This window comes from Pipistrellus hanaki (assembly GCF_964339955.1).
Source record: "Pipistrellus hanaki genome assembly, chromosome: 12".
Lineage (NCBI taxonomy): Eukaryota > Metazoa > Chordata > Mammalia > Chiroptera > Vespertilionidae > Pipistrellus > Pipistrellus hanaki.
Window position 1 is genome coordinate 48511271 of NC_140514.1, and position 16774 is coordinate 48528044.

At 53.2% G+C, this 16774-nt stretch overlaps 1 protein-coding gene across 1 annotated transcript; it reads left to right on the forward strand.

The window, feature by feature from the left end:
* Positions 1-11977: 11977 nt before the first annotated feature.
* Positions 11978-16116, forward strand: GNLY (granulysin). The gene is made up of 5 exons (XM_084900035.1): positions 11978-12223; positions 12416-12519; positions 12883-12984; positions 14364-14535; positions 15967-16116. The coding sequence occupies exons 1-5, from the start codon at positions 12172-12174 to the stop codon at positions 16047-16049; spliced, it is 513 nt and encodes a 170-aa protein (XP_084756161.1). The 5' UTR covers positions 11978-12171; the 3' UTR covers positions 16050-16116.
* Positions 16117-16774: the final 658 nt, after the last annotated feature.

Genomic DNA, 16774 nt, shown 5'->3' on the forward strand with positions numbered 1-16774 from the left:
AAAAAAATATTAAAAATAAATAAATCCATGCACAAAAGTGAACAATGGAAAAAGGGAAAGTTGCCTGTAATCCTAATTTCAGAAAGGGCCTCTGGTGACTTTTGGCTGCATTCTCTTCCAGAATTTTCCCATGAATATGTCAACACACATGTTACATATATGTACATTTATTTGTGTAGGAGGTTGAATGCAGCCCCCCCCCCCCCCATATGTCCCACTCTAAACCCAGAATTGTGGAGTATGCTAAACTCTCACTCCTCTAGTTAGGTTATTTATATATTTAATAGAGGCCCAGTGCATGAATTTGTGCCACATATTGGGGCGATCAAGGCGATCAGAGTGGCCGGCTGAGGGCAGGGAGGGACCACAGGAGGTTGACTGTGGGAGTGCACTGACCACCAGGGGGCTGCTCCTGCATTAAGCATCTGCCCCTGATGGTCAGTGTGTGTCATAGTGACTGGTCGTTTGGTCGTTCAGTCGCTTAGGCATATATATTCATAATAATACGAATATTAAGAACAGAGTACTCCAAACTGGTAGCAAAAGGGGAAGTCAGAGGGGTTCAAAGTGCCATCGCTGGCTTTGAATATGGAGGTGGCCAGGAGCCAAGGAATGCAGGCAGCCTCTAGGAGCTGAGGATGATTCTGGTGGACAGGCTGCAAGGAGAGAGAGACGTTACTGCTACAATTGCATGGAATGGAATTGCACCGACACCCTGGGTGAGCTTGGAGTGGATTCTTCTTAGGGCTCCAGGTTAGAGCCCAGGTTTCAGACCTACAGAACTGTGAGATATTAAGTCATACTGTTTCAAGCCGCTGAGCTCTTTGTGATCTGCTATGCAGGACTAGAAAACCAATAAAATGTCATCCTTATTAGATTAAAAGGGATTATCTTATGCCTGATGTTCTCCAACTTAACTCCCTCCCCACTTAGTTTTTCCTGAACACCTTTTATACGTTAGAACATATCACTTTAACTCCTTTTTGTGCCTACATAACGTGTCATGTTCTGAGCTATACCATAGTTTACGTAACCATTCCCCTGGTGGATTATTTTCAGTTGTTCAGCACGAGGAACGATACCTCCGAGAACACCCTTCCTATGAACGTCTGTGGACCTCCCTCAGGACGGTTAGGGAAGTGGACTGAGAATCGCTGAAAGGCCAGCATCGTTAAATTCTGGAACGCTGCCGTCAGCTCTCTACAGACGCCTGCTGACCTTCCCTCATCCCTGACACTGTGAATTGCTTTGCTTTCCAACTGTAAAATGCATGTAACAAAATTTACTATAGTAACCATTTTTAAAAAAGTTTATTTATTTATTTATTTATTTATTTACTTATTTGAGAGAGGAAGGGAGAGGGAGAGAGAGAGAGAGAGAGAGAGAGAGAGAGAGAGAGAGAGAGAGAGAAATGTCCATGGGAAACATGACTCAGCTGCCTCCTGGACGCCCCCTACTCAGGACTGAGCCTGCAGCTCAGGCATGTGCCCTGACCAGGAATCAAACCAGCAACCTTTCAGTTCAGAGGATGATGACCAACCGACTGAGCCGCAACGGCCAGGGCTACAGTAAGTGCACAGTTCAGTGGTGTTAAGCATAATCACATTGTTGTGTATCCATCACCATTCTTGATGTCTAGAACTTGTTCATCTTTCCAAACAGAAACTGTGTACATTAAACCATGCGTCCTGCCTCTATGATTTTGGCTACTGATCTAGGTACTTCACATGAGTGGAATCACCCAGTATTTCCAGGATTTGCTTTTTCCCCTCAACTGGCTTATTTCACTGAGTATCAGATCATCAAGGTTCATCCATATCATAACACATGTCAGGATTTCCTTCCTTTTTGAGGCTGAATAATAATCTACTCTATGTGTGTGTGTGTGTGTGTGTGTGTGTGTGTGTGTATGTGTGTGTGTGTTTGTGTGACATTTTGTTTATGGGATTGTGAAACTTTTCAATGTCCCTAAATACACTTGTAGGTTGTGGCTGCCACTGGTTTGGAGGGGATTTGCGTCCATTTTCAGTTTATGCTCTTTTTGGCTTTATCGGCCCAGCCTCCAGCTGTCTGGGCTTTGGGAGAAAGGGGTCCAGAGAGGCCTCCCACAAGCTTCTGGGTCTCTTTCCTCAGGAAGAGCTGCTCCGGGCCTCTCCTCTCCTGGCCAGGCAGGGAGACACGTCAGGTAGAGCCCCAAGGGGGACCGGGGTGGCTATGCCTGGAACCTGGCGAAGTATTGAGGGAAAACGTGGAGCCGAGGAAGGCATCCTGAGGAAGGAGGGGCTGAGAGGGAGCAGACACTCAGGCAGAGCGAGGAGGAGAGAAGGCCAGGGAGCCTGCTGATGGGACTGCCTGGGACAGGGGAGGGGGGGGGAAGGGTGCTGTGCTGGGCACGGTGGTGGGTGAACCAGGGCACAGCCCTGTTCTCAGGAAGCCCTACTGTCTTCTTGAGAACACACGAGAGACACCCCACCCACCAGGAAGCTCACTCTTGAGAAACACTGACCCCCAAACCCAAACCTCAGTGGCTTAGGACCACAAATGCTTGTTTCCTGTCCAAGCTCATGTGCAGGGCGGAAGACCACGGGCTCTGCTCATCAGTCTCCTGGGAGCGGAGAGACACACAGACACTGCCTTGAACTTGGCCGCACCCCGTGCCAGGGGAAAAGAGAATTCCGAATGTCTCATCCTGGCTGGCAAGTGCTCCAGCCCAAGGGCACCCCCTTTCCTTCTGCTCAGATGCATCTTCCAGGGCAGGCAGGGCCCCACCCTATTGCATACGGGGCGGCAAGGACATGCAATTCCGCCGCTAACCAGAAGGTGGCGACCGGGAGCGAGGCACAGAAGCCGTGCGCGAACCCGCACCTCCTTTCTTGGTGGCTTTGCTACGCTGAGCATGAGCCCCTGGGGGTTCATTTCTCGGCACCCAGACCCACACGCCTGCAGACGTTGCTGTGTTCTGCTGAGGAAGGCGCTCCTTCAGGGCAGGCCGGTGAAAAAAGCCCAACTTCCTGTGATTTCCTGCAGCCCCAGACACCGGGGCTTTACAGCATCTTAACTCTCATTTCTTACTATTCCACCTATTTGTGTGATTGTCTCCACTGGAACGGGAGCTCCATGGGGACAGGCCTGTGTTTGGGGCCTGTCTGAGCACTTGGCCTGGAGTAGGCAGTCAGTTACTATTTGCTGAGTAAATGGATGTGGCCTCAGCCTGGATTCCAGGACAGCAGGTGGTCTGAGCAATTGCTGGGAGAGACCTCCTCCTGGGGGGGAGGGGGGGAGAGGGAAGAAGCAACCAACTCAGAGCTTGAGCCTGTAGCAGAGCCCTAGCGTTTTGGGCTGCCCCAAGGGTGGGTCAGACATAGAAACAGCCAGGTGTACCCGCCGCAGGGGCTCTGTGGTTGAACTTTGACCTCCTATGAACCAGGAGGTCACGATTTGATTCCCAGTCAGGGCACATCCCCGGGTTATGGACTCCATCCCCAGTGTGGAGCATGCAGGAGACAGCTGATCAATGATTCTCTCTCATCATTGATGTTTCTATATCTCTCTCCCTCTCCCTTCTTCTCTGAAATCAATAAAAGCAGATTTTAAAAGGAAAACAAAAGACATCCAGGTGTGTCCCCAGCTCAGACCCCAGGGAACTCTGACCCAGGCCCAGGGACAGATGTCCGTGAGGAAACACTCGAAGAGAGGCTTTGGCCAGAGCGCTGGGACTTGGCGGTTCAAGTGGCCGAACACACGGAGAAGCCAGAGTGGCATGCGGGCTTCTTCTTGTTTCAGGGCAGAACCGCAGCTTTGGGGTCTCCGGGCGCCAGGGGACACAGCCCCGGCAGGGAGGGCCATGTGCTGGAAGACCAGGGGGCAGAGCGGATGGGCAGTGCCCACACCACACTGCTGTGGCCTGACCCATCGGGAAGGAGTGGCAGTCATAGGTGAGGAGCAATGGGTAAGAGGTGTGAAGTCCTGCAGGGGCCCAGGTAAGAGACAATAACGTGATTAAACACTGCTATCCCGAATTGGTATTCCTGGGGAGACTTGAGTTAGGAATGAAAAAATGTAAATACAGGCAAAAGTCTGGCAGGAGGCATGCCAAGTGGTTGAAAACGGCTATTTCTTGGTAGAATTTTGTGTGATCATCACAAATTGTCTCTGTACTTAAAAAAAGGTGGGGCCTGAAAGGGGATGAAACAAAAGAAAGGAAAACTTCCCTTCCTCCTCAAATATACTAGTAAATAAGATGCTTTTAGGAAACAATTCAGGCCCTAGCCGGGCTGCTCAGTGGTTAGAGTGTCGGCCGGTGGACTGAAGGGTTGCAGGTTTGATTCTGGCCTAGAGTTTGTACCTTGGTTGTGAGCTCAATTCCTGGCCCCGGGTCAGGGTGTGTGAGGGAGGCTACCAATGGCTGTGTCTCTCTCACACCGAAGTTTCTCTCTATCACTTGCCCTTTCTTCCACTCTTCCTAAAAACCAGTGGGAAAATATCCTGGGGTGAGGATTAACCAAAAAAAAAAAAAAAAAAAAGAAAGAAAACAGCTCACATTAGTATGGATTCGGCCCTGTTTTGGTTGTGTGGCAGGGCAGGGCTGGCATGAACCAGCCGTGGTACAGGAGGAGCAGGAATCCCCAAACCGGAGGGGGGCTGGTGAGTGAGCTTCTGGAAGGTGAGAGCTGAGCTCCGGTCCTGTTCCAGGAGGTGGCCTGGGTGTGGCCGGGCTCGGTACCAGGACACCCAGCAGCAGAAGCCAACATCCAAGTGAGGCCTCAGGGGTCATGGGACGGAGCTGGCAGGTGTGAGATGGGGAACGGGGGAGGTGGAGGTGAAGGCTCAGAGAGGGCTGTAGGGACCCTGCTTTGGAAGCTTCCAGATCCAAGGCCTTGCCAACCCTAGAAGCCAGAGATGGAAGTTGCCATGACTTTGGAGCTTCCCAAAAGAGGGAACCAGCCCTGGCCGGTGTGGCTCAGTTAGTTGGAGTGTTGTCCTGTACACCAAAAGGTCATGGGTTCGATTCCCAGTCAGGGCACACATCCAGGTTGTGGGTTCAATCCCTGGCCGGGGTTTGTACGGGAAGCAGCCAATTACTGATTCTCTCTCACATCAACATTTCTCTCTCTCTCTCTCTCTCTCTCTCTCTCTCTCTCTCTCTCTCTCTCTCTCTCCTCCCTCTCCCTCTACCTTCCTCTCTCTAAAATAAGTGAAAACATATCTTACCTAATAAGACAAAAGTGTAAATTGACCATACCTTTGCTATGCCTATAGCCAATCAGAGTGACTATGCAAATAACCCAAAAAAGATGGCAGTTAATTTGCATACATAGGCACCCAGGGCCTATGTCACAGGAACATCCTGGCACCCAGGTCACTGTGAGGTAAGGCCTGGGCAGGAGTGGACCCCCTGCAGTCCATCGCAGGGAGTTGGGGGCCGTTCTGGCACCAGGCGGAAAGCATTGGTTTCAGCCTGGTGCAGGATCGGACCCCCTGTGATCCATCGCCTGGGCAGGGAGATTGGGGGTCTGCTTTCGGCCTGGGCATGAGCGGACCCCCTGTGACTGATCGCAGGGAGCTGGGGTCTGCTCCTGCCCAAGAGGCTTTGGCCTGGGCAGGCCAGGGCATGGGCGGAGCCGGCGATCAGAGGGAGCTGGAGGGCCCCTGTCCAGGCCTAAAGTTTCGGCCAGAGGCTTTAGGCCTGGGCAGGGCCAGCCCTCGGTTGGTGTGAACTACAGAGGAAACACCTTTTCTGACTGCACATTGGCTAAGCTTCCTGTATGCCACTGGTAATATTCTTAGTAACTTGGGTAATAAGAATCCAAAAAGGTGATCTAGGGTTTTTCCACCACACTTCTGGAGAAAAAAACAAAGGTCTGCTGCTGGAGGGCTAAGAAATGTCATATCCTGCCCTAGCCGGTTTGACTCAGTGGGTAGAGCCTCGGCCTGTGGACTGCAGGTTCCGGGTTCGATTCTGATCAAGGGCATGTACCTAGGTTGCAGGCTCCTCTCTGGCCGGGGCCCAGGTCAGGGCTCATGCAGGAGGCAACCAATCAAAGTGTCCCTCTCACACTGATGTTTCTCTCTGTGTTTCCCTTTCTCTTCCACGTTTTCTAAAAGTCAATGGAACATATTCTCAGGTGAGGATAAAAAAAAGAAGGAAAGAAATGCATATCCTATGAAAGACACATCTTGAAAATGCCTAAAGAAAGTTGACATTTTTTCTTGGTGAAGGGACTGGAGTCTGTGTTGATGAAAACACCTTGGTGACTGTGGTGGCTGGCAGTGGCTGCAGCAGCGGGGTGATGGGGCTGATGCCTTCCGCTGATCAGCCCGGTTGCCTCCCACAAAGGGAGGCCAGACTGCGGCTTAGGCCCGATCCCCGTCGGTAGGACAGTCCCTGAGGGCTCCCAGGATGTGAGAGGGGGCAGGTTGGGCTGAAGAAATTTTGTGCACTGGGCCCCTAGTCTACATATAAAGAGGAGACAATATAGGGGTGGTACAAGAATGGGAAAATTATGAAAAGTTATTTGAGGAAGAGCAAAGATGGATATAAAGTAGAAAAGGTGATGTAAGAGAATTAACTTCTGAGAGCAGAGGCCTGGTTGAGGGCTGCGCCCCTCTGGGGGCCTGGAAACTTGAGAAATTGGTCATGGGCAGAGGTTTGCTAACCCCTGAGAAACTACTGACCTCTCCTTGCGTCATACTCTGAAGCGTGACTCAGATGGTGTTGGCCTGCGGTCAGGAGCGCAGCTTCAGCTCTGATCAGCAAGGGGAGGTTTGAGAGTCAGCCCTCAGTGTCGGATCTGTCTTTAGTTGGCCACAGAGATGTATCTGGAGCTTTTGTCCAAGACATGAAACAGGTGTGAGGTGTGCTTGTCATTTTTCAACCACTGGTCAAGCTTCCAGAGTCCTCAGGCACCAGAATGGGCTCCTCAGAGTCAGCTGATGTAGGAACATCTGTATAACATCTGTTTGAGAAGGTATCCAGGGAGATACGTCCAAGCAGTGAGGGGAAACTAGGCCATGTGACGCTCCTTCTAATCATCCATCCATTTATTCCATCCATCATGCGATTTCCTTCCCTCATTTCTTCCTTGCAGATCAATCCCATCCCATCCACTCATCCACCCATCCCTCCATCCCTCCATCTAAAAGGACACAAGGTGATGGGCATCTCACTTCCCTGACTGCTGTAACGGTTTCACAGTTGTATACAAGTGTCAAAACTTACTAAGTTGTACAGTTTAGATGTATGCAGGTGAGTGTAGTAAATTATATATCAACAAAGTTGGGAAAAAGGAAGCTAATTAGTGAACATCTATCAACAATGTTCCCAAAGAGGTAAAAATACTTTTTTTGGAATAATTTTGTTTTTAAAAGAAAACACTATTTAATAAATAATAATATAACCCTTAAAGATATATTATAAAAATGTATAAAATTTAGGATGTGTAGGGAAGCTGTCCTGAGTCATAATGCTGTCCCATTAAAAAATTTATGATTCATATTGTAGTTGTAAGTTTTGATTAGTCTTATTGTTCAGACATTAACAAATTATTTTAAAATATGTTTTTATTGATTTTATAAAGAGAGGAAGGGAGCCCAGCTGGTGTAGCTCAGTGGCTGAGTGTCGACCCATGAACTAGGAGGTCAAGGTTTAATTCCTGGTCAGGACACATGCCCAGATTGCAGGCTCAATCCTCCGTATGGGGTGTGCAGGAGGCACCTGATCAATGATTCTTTCTCATCATTGATATTTCCATCTCTCTCTCCCTCTCCCTTCCTCTCTGAAATAAAAAAAAAAATATTTTAAAAATAAAAGAGCCCTAACTGGTTTGGCTCAGTAGATAGAGCATCGGCCTGCAGGCTGAAGGGTCCCAGGTTGATTCCGGTCAAGGGCGTGTACCTTGGTTGTAGGCACATCCCCAGTAGGGAGTGTGCAGGAGGCAACTAATTGATGCTTCTCTCTCTCATCGATGTTTCTAACTCTTTATCCCTCTCCCTTCCTCTCTGTAAAAAATCAGCATAATATATTAAAAAAAAAAAAAGAAAAAGAGGAAGGGAGGAATGGGGGGAGAGAAGAGAAACATTGATGTGAGATAGAAACATCAACTAGCTGCCTCCAGCAGGTACCTTAGCTGGGGATCAAACCTGCAACCTAGGCATGTGCCCTGACCAGGAATTGAAACCGGCAACCTTTCAGCACATGGGACTACGCTCAACCAACTGAGTGCAGGGCATACGGGAAGTGAAATATATGATTCTTAGGTGGGTAGTGTGATGAGTCCCCTAACCCCCACATATATTTTTATTGATTTCAGAGAGGAAGGGAGGAGAGATAGAAACATCAATGATGAGAGAGAATCATTGCTTGGCTGTCTCCTGTATGTCCCCTACTGAGGGGTCGAGCCTGCAACATGGGCATGTGCCCTTGACTGGAACCGAACCTGGAACCCTTCAGTCCTCAGGCCAATGCTCTATCCTCTGAGCCAAACAGCCTAGGGCAATGAGATAAGTTTTTAGATGCATACACCCATGCAATTCACACCCCAATCAATATATAGAACATTTCATCACCTCAGAAGGCCCCTTGGTGCCCTTCCCACATTCTCCTCTCATATCTTACCATTTTTTCTGCTTCCCCCCCCCATCATAGATGAATTTGTCTGTTCTAGAACTTCATATAAGTGAAATCATATAGAATCTAGTCTTTTGTGCCTGACTTCCTTTTGCTCAGTGTTTGAGATTCATTATTTTGTTACATGTATCAGCAATCATTCCACCTTATTGCCAAGGAGCATTTATTATATACCTTAATTGGTTTATTCTTTTACCTGTTGATGGTCATTTGGGTTATTTATAATTTTTGGTTCTTATGAAACATTCTAGTAATATTCTTTTTCTTTTTGATTTTTTTAAATTGTAGTACTATATATAATAAAAATTTGCCATTTTAAGCACTTTAAATGTATAATTCGGTGGCATTCATTACATTTAAAATGTTGTGCCACCATTACCAATATCTGTTTCCAGAAAAACTGTCATCATCTCAAACAGAAACCCTTTCATTTCTCCTCCCTGCAGTCCGTGGTAACCTCCACTCTGCTTTCTGTCCCTATGAATTTGTCTATCCTGGACAACTGATGTGGGCGGTCTCCTATATTGTTCATTTCACTTAGCATGATGTTTTCAAGTTCACCCACGTTGTACATGCATCAGAACTCGGTCCCTTTTGATGGACCGATGGCATTGCATTGTGGATGGGTACCACGTTTTGCTAATCCAGTCGTCTGCCGATGGACACCTGGGCTGTTTACGCGTTTGGCTCTTGTGAATAATGAACACTGATGTACAAATGTCTACTTGAAGCCGTGTTTGTCATTCTTCTAGTGTGTTCCTAGGAGTGTAATCGCGGGGCCATCTGTCTGTGAACATCCTTGTACAGTCTTTGTATGTCCATCTGTTTTCATCTAGCGCGAGTCAAGGTGTAGAGCGGAGCTGCTGGGTCATATGTATGCTTACTTCCGCGAAAAAGGGGCAACTTAGGTTTCAGCGATCGGGTCGTTTTATGCTCCTGCCAACCATGTGTGAAGTACAGTTGTTTCACACCTTCATCATCGTTGGGTGTGGTTTCCCCCACATCCCGCCCTTTAGGTGCCAAGTGATCAGTGTGATTTTTAACATCTCACCATCTTGCTCGATAGATGTTATTATTTATTTTAAAAAATTAAGATATAATCAACATATGATATTAGTTTCAGGTGTACAACTGCATGTCTGATATTCGCATATACTGTGAAATGTTCACCACCGTAAGTGTAGTTAACAGCCATCAGCCTACTAGTGCGTAGTCACACTTTTGTTTCCTTGTGACGTGAACTTGTATTCTCTTAGCAATTACCAAACATACAATATAGTACTATGAATTATAATTACTGTTACACTCAGGACTTATTTATAACTAGAAGTTTGCATCTTTTGACCACTTCCACCCACCACCAATCTGTTCTCTCTTTCTATGAGTTTGGTTTTTTGTGTTTATCTGTTTTGTGTGTGTGTGTGGTTTTTTTTTTTTAGATTCCACATGTGAGATCTTGTCTTTTTAATTGTAGTCATTTTGATGCCATTATCTTGTAGTTTTAATATTGAATTCCCTCATGACTTACGATACTGAGCACATTTTCAAGTGTTTATTGGTCATCCTGTCTTCCTTTGGAAATTAACTGTTCACATACGGTGCCATGTGAAAAATTGTATTGCTTTATTATCATGGACGTAGTAGTTGTTACAATAAGGAGCTCAGAGATAGACCCACATGTACACGGTCAGTTGATTTCTGACCAAAGTGCCAAAGCAATTCAGTGGAAAAAAATCCTTCCCTCCCCCCCAATTAATCTGAAACAATGGAACCTCAACCCAGCTCATTTGAGACGAATCATAGACCTAAATGTAAAAATTAAAAACGATAAAGCTCCTAGAAAACAAGAGGACATGTCCATGACCCCGGAGAAAGCAGAGTTCCCGAAGAAGACCCGGGAAGCAGTAACTTTCACCAGGAGCTCTGGGCTGGGCTTGACTGGCCATGTGCCAGTCACAGACCCACCAGCGGGAAGACAGTGGGACCTGCCCGGGGATTCCTCACATGGGACCCCGAGGCCTGGGTAGAGGCTTGTGACTAACTATGGGGACTGCGTCCTGCACCCGCAACACCCCAAGCAAGAATTTACTGAAATATCTGAGCTGGTCTCACCGCATGCTCCACAACAAAGACACACATGAGTCACCTTCCGGGCCTTTTCCCCTTAACTGATGTGGTCTTCACACATGAGACCAGGGTCTCCGCAAGTGCTCAGAGCAGGCCTCCTGCCGTGAAGAGGCCTGATGACAGGAGGGGGGCGTTGTCTGAGCTGGCTGCAAGAGGGGTAGCCGCTTTGCCTGGACACTTGGCGGCAGGACCAGTGTGGAGTGGGGGAGGACTTGGGGCCTGGCGTCTGATGGAGCTGGGTTCAGACCCTCAGACCGGTCCTCTCAGAGCTGTGTGTCCTGGGGCCTCTCTGAAGCCTGGCTTCCTTGGGTGAGGTGAATCGAGTTTGACATCGGTTGACCATTCGGTCTGAGGACTGTTTTAGGCCTGGTGCGGGGACCCTGCGGTGGAGCCAGACTTGCCCTCAAACAGACCACGTAGAGGGGGAGCCCAAGGCAGCACCTCAGGCTCCGCTTTGCCCAGACAGCTCCCTCTCCTAAACTTCCTGCCTCACCACCCCTCCCTCAGCCTCCCAGGCCCCCAATATCGCCAAACGTTTGCTTCTCTCCTCTATGTCCTGTATCCCGTTAGCTACAAAGTCCTATCAACTCTTCCTTTAAAATGCCTTTTAGCAAGAATTCCTCTTGTAGCTGAAACCAGTTTGGCTCAGTGGATAGAGCATCGACCTGCAGACTGAAGGGTCCCGGGTTTGATTCCGGTCAGGGGCATGTACCTTGGTTGTGGGCACATCCCCCATAGGGGGTGTGCAAGGGGCAGCAGATCGATGTTTCTAGCTTTCTATCCCTCTTTCTTCCTCTCTGTAAAAACTAAAAAAATGTATTTAAAAAAAAGGAAAGAAAGAAAGAAAAAGAAAAATCTTCCTGTAGCCAACACTGCTATTGCCAACCCGATTCCGACTCCTTCTTATTCTTCCCGGCAGAATCCCAACTTTGTCCGCTGTGGCAGCAAAGGGACCCCGTCCCTGTCCGCCCAGAGAAGCCGAGCGGAGGCCCTGCAGGGGCTCAGGAGAGGCCCCGGTGTTCTGGACCAGGAGGCTGCGTCCGGGGAGGACTCAGCCTGGCGGGCCTCCGGGCAGTGGCTGGGTGGGGTCCTTAGCGGTGACACCGAGGGGCCTGGGGGGGACGTGCTTCAGGGAGGGTCCTGGCAGGTGCCTCTCCCATCTCGGCAGCCGGAGGCAAGAGACCACAAAGGAGGTAGAAGCTGGGGTCTAGTCTCAGAATGTTCTAGTCTGTGTGTGTTGGGGACAGAAGGTACCCTGAGGTACCGCTCCTCCCCCACTTTCTCTCCAGACCGGTGCTTGTGGTAAACCCTGTGACGCGGGGAGGGGACCTATCAGAGGAGAAGCCCCGGCGAGGTCAGCTGCCGGGCTCCCAGCCCCTATAAAACGGGCGTGGGGGCTGCCTGGGCCGCTGCCCACCATGGCCTCCTGGGTCTTCCTGCTCCTGGCCTCGGCGCTCCTGGGCTCCCCAGGTGAGGACAGCCCCCGGTGTGGATCCCCACGGCTCCCCGCCCCCTCCCCAGCTTTCTTGCCATCATCATGGAGGCCTTTCCCTCAGAACCTGGCCCAGCCCAGCCCGACAGAGACCTGGCTGATGGAGAGACAGCCCGTGGGAAGGAGTGAGCCGGCTGGGGCTCCAGCCGACGCTGCTGTTTCTCCCCCAGGTCTCCCCTTTTCTGGTGTGACCTCCGAGCACTCCGACCCGGCGATGGGCCCCCTGAGTGACGGAGATGAGCTCTTGCCGGTCCTGGCCCAGGGGGCCCCCCAGGTACCGGGTTCCTGCTCACCTTCACAGACACGCCTTTCTCTGCTCCATGGACAGGGCCAGGGGCAGGGCTGGGTCTCTAAGGAGCAGGGAGGGGGGGCGGGGAGGTGTGAGCTGCTTTGGTTCACACCCAGGCCTGGAGGGCAGGGGCTGCTACATTGGTCTGCTGGACCCTCCCCAAGAGGGCCCTCTGGGGTCTGACAGGAGACCAGAAGAGGGGTAATGCCGGCTGGCAGAGGTGCTATCTGGGGTCTCTCACGGGGGTGGGCAGGGGCCGGCCAGCCTGGTTCAGGCCCTTAAGTGAGAAAAGTCCTGGATGAGCCTGCTGGCCTGGGAGTGTGTGGGAGACGCCTCCTTTCCTGACAGGCTGACCTGCTGACCACCCGGGAGCGGAAGGGCCTCAGCTGCCGGCTGTGCCAGGCGATAATGCAGCGGCTGGTGGACATGGTGGGGGACCAGCCTGACGAGGTGAGGCTTGTGGGGCCTCGGCCTGCGGCTCAGGGCGTGGGGCCTGGGGCGGTCTCCCCTGGGTCCCAGCAGGGGGTCCTGGGCCCCTTGAGTGCCCGAGGGTGGACCTCAGAGAAACCCGGGGAATCACGACACTCCGGGAGTGTGGACGAGGCACCCTGGGGGGAGTGTGGACGTGGCACCCTGGGGGTGTGGACGTGGCACCCTGGGGGTGTGGACGTGGCACCCTGAGGGGGGTGTGGACGTGGCACCCTGAGGGGGGTGTGGACGTGGCACCCTGGCGGTGTGGACGTGGCACCTGGGGTGTGGACGTGGCACCCTGGCGGTGTGGACGTGGCACCTGGGGGTGTGGATGTGGCACCTGGGGGTGTGGATGTGGCACCTGGGGGTGTGGATGTGGCACCCTGGGAGGAGTGTGGACGTGGCACCCTGGGGTGTGGAAGTGGCACCCTGGGGTGTGGACGTGGCACCTGGGGTGTGGACATGGCACCCTGGGGTGTGGACGTGGCACCTGGGGTGTGGACATGGCACCCTGGGGTGTGGACGGGCAGGAGGGACGGGCCTGGTTTCGGGCAGTTCTCAGGGCAGAGCTTTGTGAGGCGGGTTCCAGGCCAGGTCAGCCCTGGTAAGTTCCAGATCTGCAACCAGCTGCGTGGTCCGTGGAGGCATGAACTCCGGGCTCTGTTTTCTATCTGTGGAATGGCCCACCATGGCCTCAACCATCCCCACCGCGCAAGTTGCCTACGCCCTTACAGGAGCAGAAGGGGGTGGGGGTTTGGAGATGTGCTCCATCCCTGACGGGCACTGAATAGATGCCCAACAGGTGGATGTGTCACAACCAAGAACCGTGGTCTCCCTCTCCTTCCCTCTCCCTCCCTCCTCCAACCCACTGAGCATCGTGGCACTGCCCAGCCCACCCCTGGGCAAGCAGATGCGTCTTTCTCCACGGGGACGGCAGCAGAAGATACTTTAAAGCTCTGATCGCCTCCTGACCTTCCCACACACCTCCTCTGACCCAGGAGGCCCCCTGGGCAGAGCCTTTAATGTGGGTCTGGCAGCCACAGACACCATCCTCCACTCAGAAGCCAGGGGGCAGGGACAGGGGGCTGAGACCTCGGCAGGGCCAATAGCCTTCTCTCAAGAGCCCCTCCTGGCCAGAGCCTGGGGCTGGGAGTGGGAGTCGGGCCCTGTCTCCCACGGCCGCCTGGCACCAGCCCCCCCGCCCCCACCCCCCCTGCCCCCAGCACTCCCTCTGTTGGCGCTGCCCAGGGCCCAGAGCTGGGGGGCCTGCGGGGGGGAGCACGGGGGAGGGGACAGGGCTGGGAAGGGCTCGGCAGGGCTCCTGGGCTCCCTGGTCCCACCGTGACGCTGCCCCGCAGGACGCCATTGCCAAGGCCGAGTCCCGCGTGTGCAGCTCGGTGAAGGGCGTCCTGAGAGGCCTGTGCAAGCGCATCATGAGGAAGTTCCTGCAGCGCATCTCCGCCGACATCCTGGCCGGCAAGGAGCCCCACGCCATCTGCGTGGACGTCCGCATGTGCAGGGCGCGGGCCGGTGAGTGCGGAGGGGACAGCGGCTCCTTCCCGAGGCCCCACACCGCCCCCACAGCAGGCCTGACAGGGCTGATCTCACACTCACACACTCACACATACACCACACACACTCACACACACACACACTCACACACACACTCACACACACACACTCACACACATACACACACACTCTCACACACACACACACACAAACACACTCACACACACACACTCACACACACACTCATACACACACTCACACACACACACACTCACACTCACACACACACACACTCTCACACACACACTCATACTCACACACACACACTCACACTCTCTCACACACACACTCACACTCACACACACACACACTCACACGCACTCACACACACACTTACACACACACTCACCCTCTCTCACACACACACACACACACACTCACACACACATACACTCACACACTCACACTCACACTCACACTCTCACACTCACACACACACACTCGAACGTCATAAGCAGCTCCTGTGTCCCGCTCCCGCCCGCCCCCCCCTCCCGCTTCCTTGTCTGGACACATCACTCCCCTCACTCGGACCGGGAAGAGTGGAGGCGCGGGGCAGGTGGGCTTTCGCTGGGAACGGGGGAGGAGCTCTCCTCAGGAGCTCTGGGAAGTTCCGAAGGCCTTGGGGCTGTTCCCCGGCAATCCTGGCGTCAGTCAGGTCTCCGTCTCCCTCAGCTGTGTGACCCCGGGCAAGCAACCTAACCTCTCTGGGCTCCAGGTTCCTCAACCTCGAAGTGTGTGTGTGTGTGTGTGTGTGTGTGTGTGTATGTGTGTGTGTGTAATTTCTATTTCTGAGGCTGGAAGGAGGGTGAATGAGATAAAGAGCTTAACCCCAAGGAAATGCCCTGGGACTGAGACATTCCAGTGACAGCAGAGCCCCAGTCAGTGCCAATCCTCAGCCCAGCCCAGAGCTTTGGGGATGGGAGCTGCGGCCACACACCTCCCCACGACCCTGGGGCCTGAGAGCTGGGCGGGGGGATCCTTCGGGGCAGGGAGGGCCCTCCCGTCCCGTCCCCTCCCCTCCCCTCCCCTCCCCTCCCCTCCCCTCCCCTCCCCTCCCCTCCCCTCCCCTCCCTTCCCTTCCCTTCCCTCAGCACGTTCCCGGCTGTGCCCAAAGAACAGGGGGGCTGGAGGGGGCCTAGGACTGGCCCTGCAGCTTCTCTGGCCCTCAGAGACGCTTTGGTGCTGCAGACACAGGGCCGCCCCTCAGTGCGCGGTCCCCATGGCTTCCTGTCATTAGATCCCGCGGCGTTTATCTTCAAGGCCCCACAGCCCGCACCGTCTCCTGACCGGCTTCCGGGAGTGGCTGTGGGGTGCTGAGCAGACAGGTGGCTCTGAGTCCCATTTCCCCGTGGACCCCTCACACCCACAGCGGCTCTCCTCTCCCTCTAGGTCTCCGGTCAGCCTCCGGCTCCGCCCCGGGGAGGAAGCGCAAGAGCTCCAGCCCTCGCTCTCGGCCCCGCCTTCCTTCCTGAACCCGGGGCCACCTCCTCCTCCCGTCTCTCTCCCCCAGGAGAATAAAATGTGCATGCTTTCAGACAGCTTCTTTTCCTTTGGTGGATTTGGGGGTGGGGGTGGGAGAGTGGGAGGGGCGGAGGCACGTCGGGGTGACTCACCCATTCATTCAGCACCTGTGTGATCTGTGGCCCCACACTTCTCCGTGCTGGGGATTCTGTGGGGGACGCGGCAACCTCAGCAGCTCTCACACGCGTGATCATGAGACGCTGACGGAGCACACGCTGGAGCCACCGCTGCTCAGCGACTGGGGTCCTCGGCAAGTGTGCCCCAGAAGCTTCCAGAGCAGCCCAGGGAGAGCTCTGCTGGTCCCAAGGAGCAGAGACCACCCTCTCCCCGGCCGCCGGCCCGGGTGCTGTCGGGGAGAGAGTGTTACTGAGGGTTCCTCTGGTTTCAGCAGCAGCGGCTTTCTTTCACGCTGACTTACATGAAAAGGTGCTCTGTGTGCTCAAACCATGAACGCCCCGCAGAGAGCTTCCGGCACAGGACGGTCCAGGAACGTGTGGCTGCCCCAGAGCTCCAGCCCCGTGTCTGCACCATCCTCTCCTTTCTCCCTCTCCCGCCTCCACGGAGGCTCGCCGCCCTCAGGCGGCTTCCTTCCGAGGGCAGACGTGGCCGCACCGGCCCAAAGGCGCCACCTGTGCACACGTCATGGGGGGGGGGGTGGTCCTTTGCCCCTGTTTCT

Excerpts from the sequence above, each read along its gene's own strand:
- GNLY (XM_084900035.1), top strand. The coding sequence starts at position 12,172 with ATGGCCTCCTGGGTCTTCCTGCTCCTGGCCTCGGCGCTCCTGGGCTCC. Across the intron at positions 12,224-12,415 it reads GGCGCTCCTGGGCTCCCCAG|GTCTCCCCTTTTCTGGTGTG; the intron begins GTGAGGACAGCC and ends TTTCTCCCCCAG. Across the intron at positions 14,536-15,966 it reads CATGTGCAGGGCGCGGGCCG|GTCTCCGGTCAGCCTCCGGC; the intron begins GTGAGTGCGGAG and ends CTCTCCCTCTAG.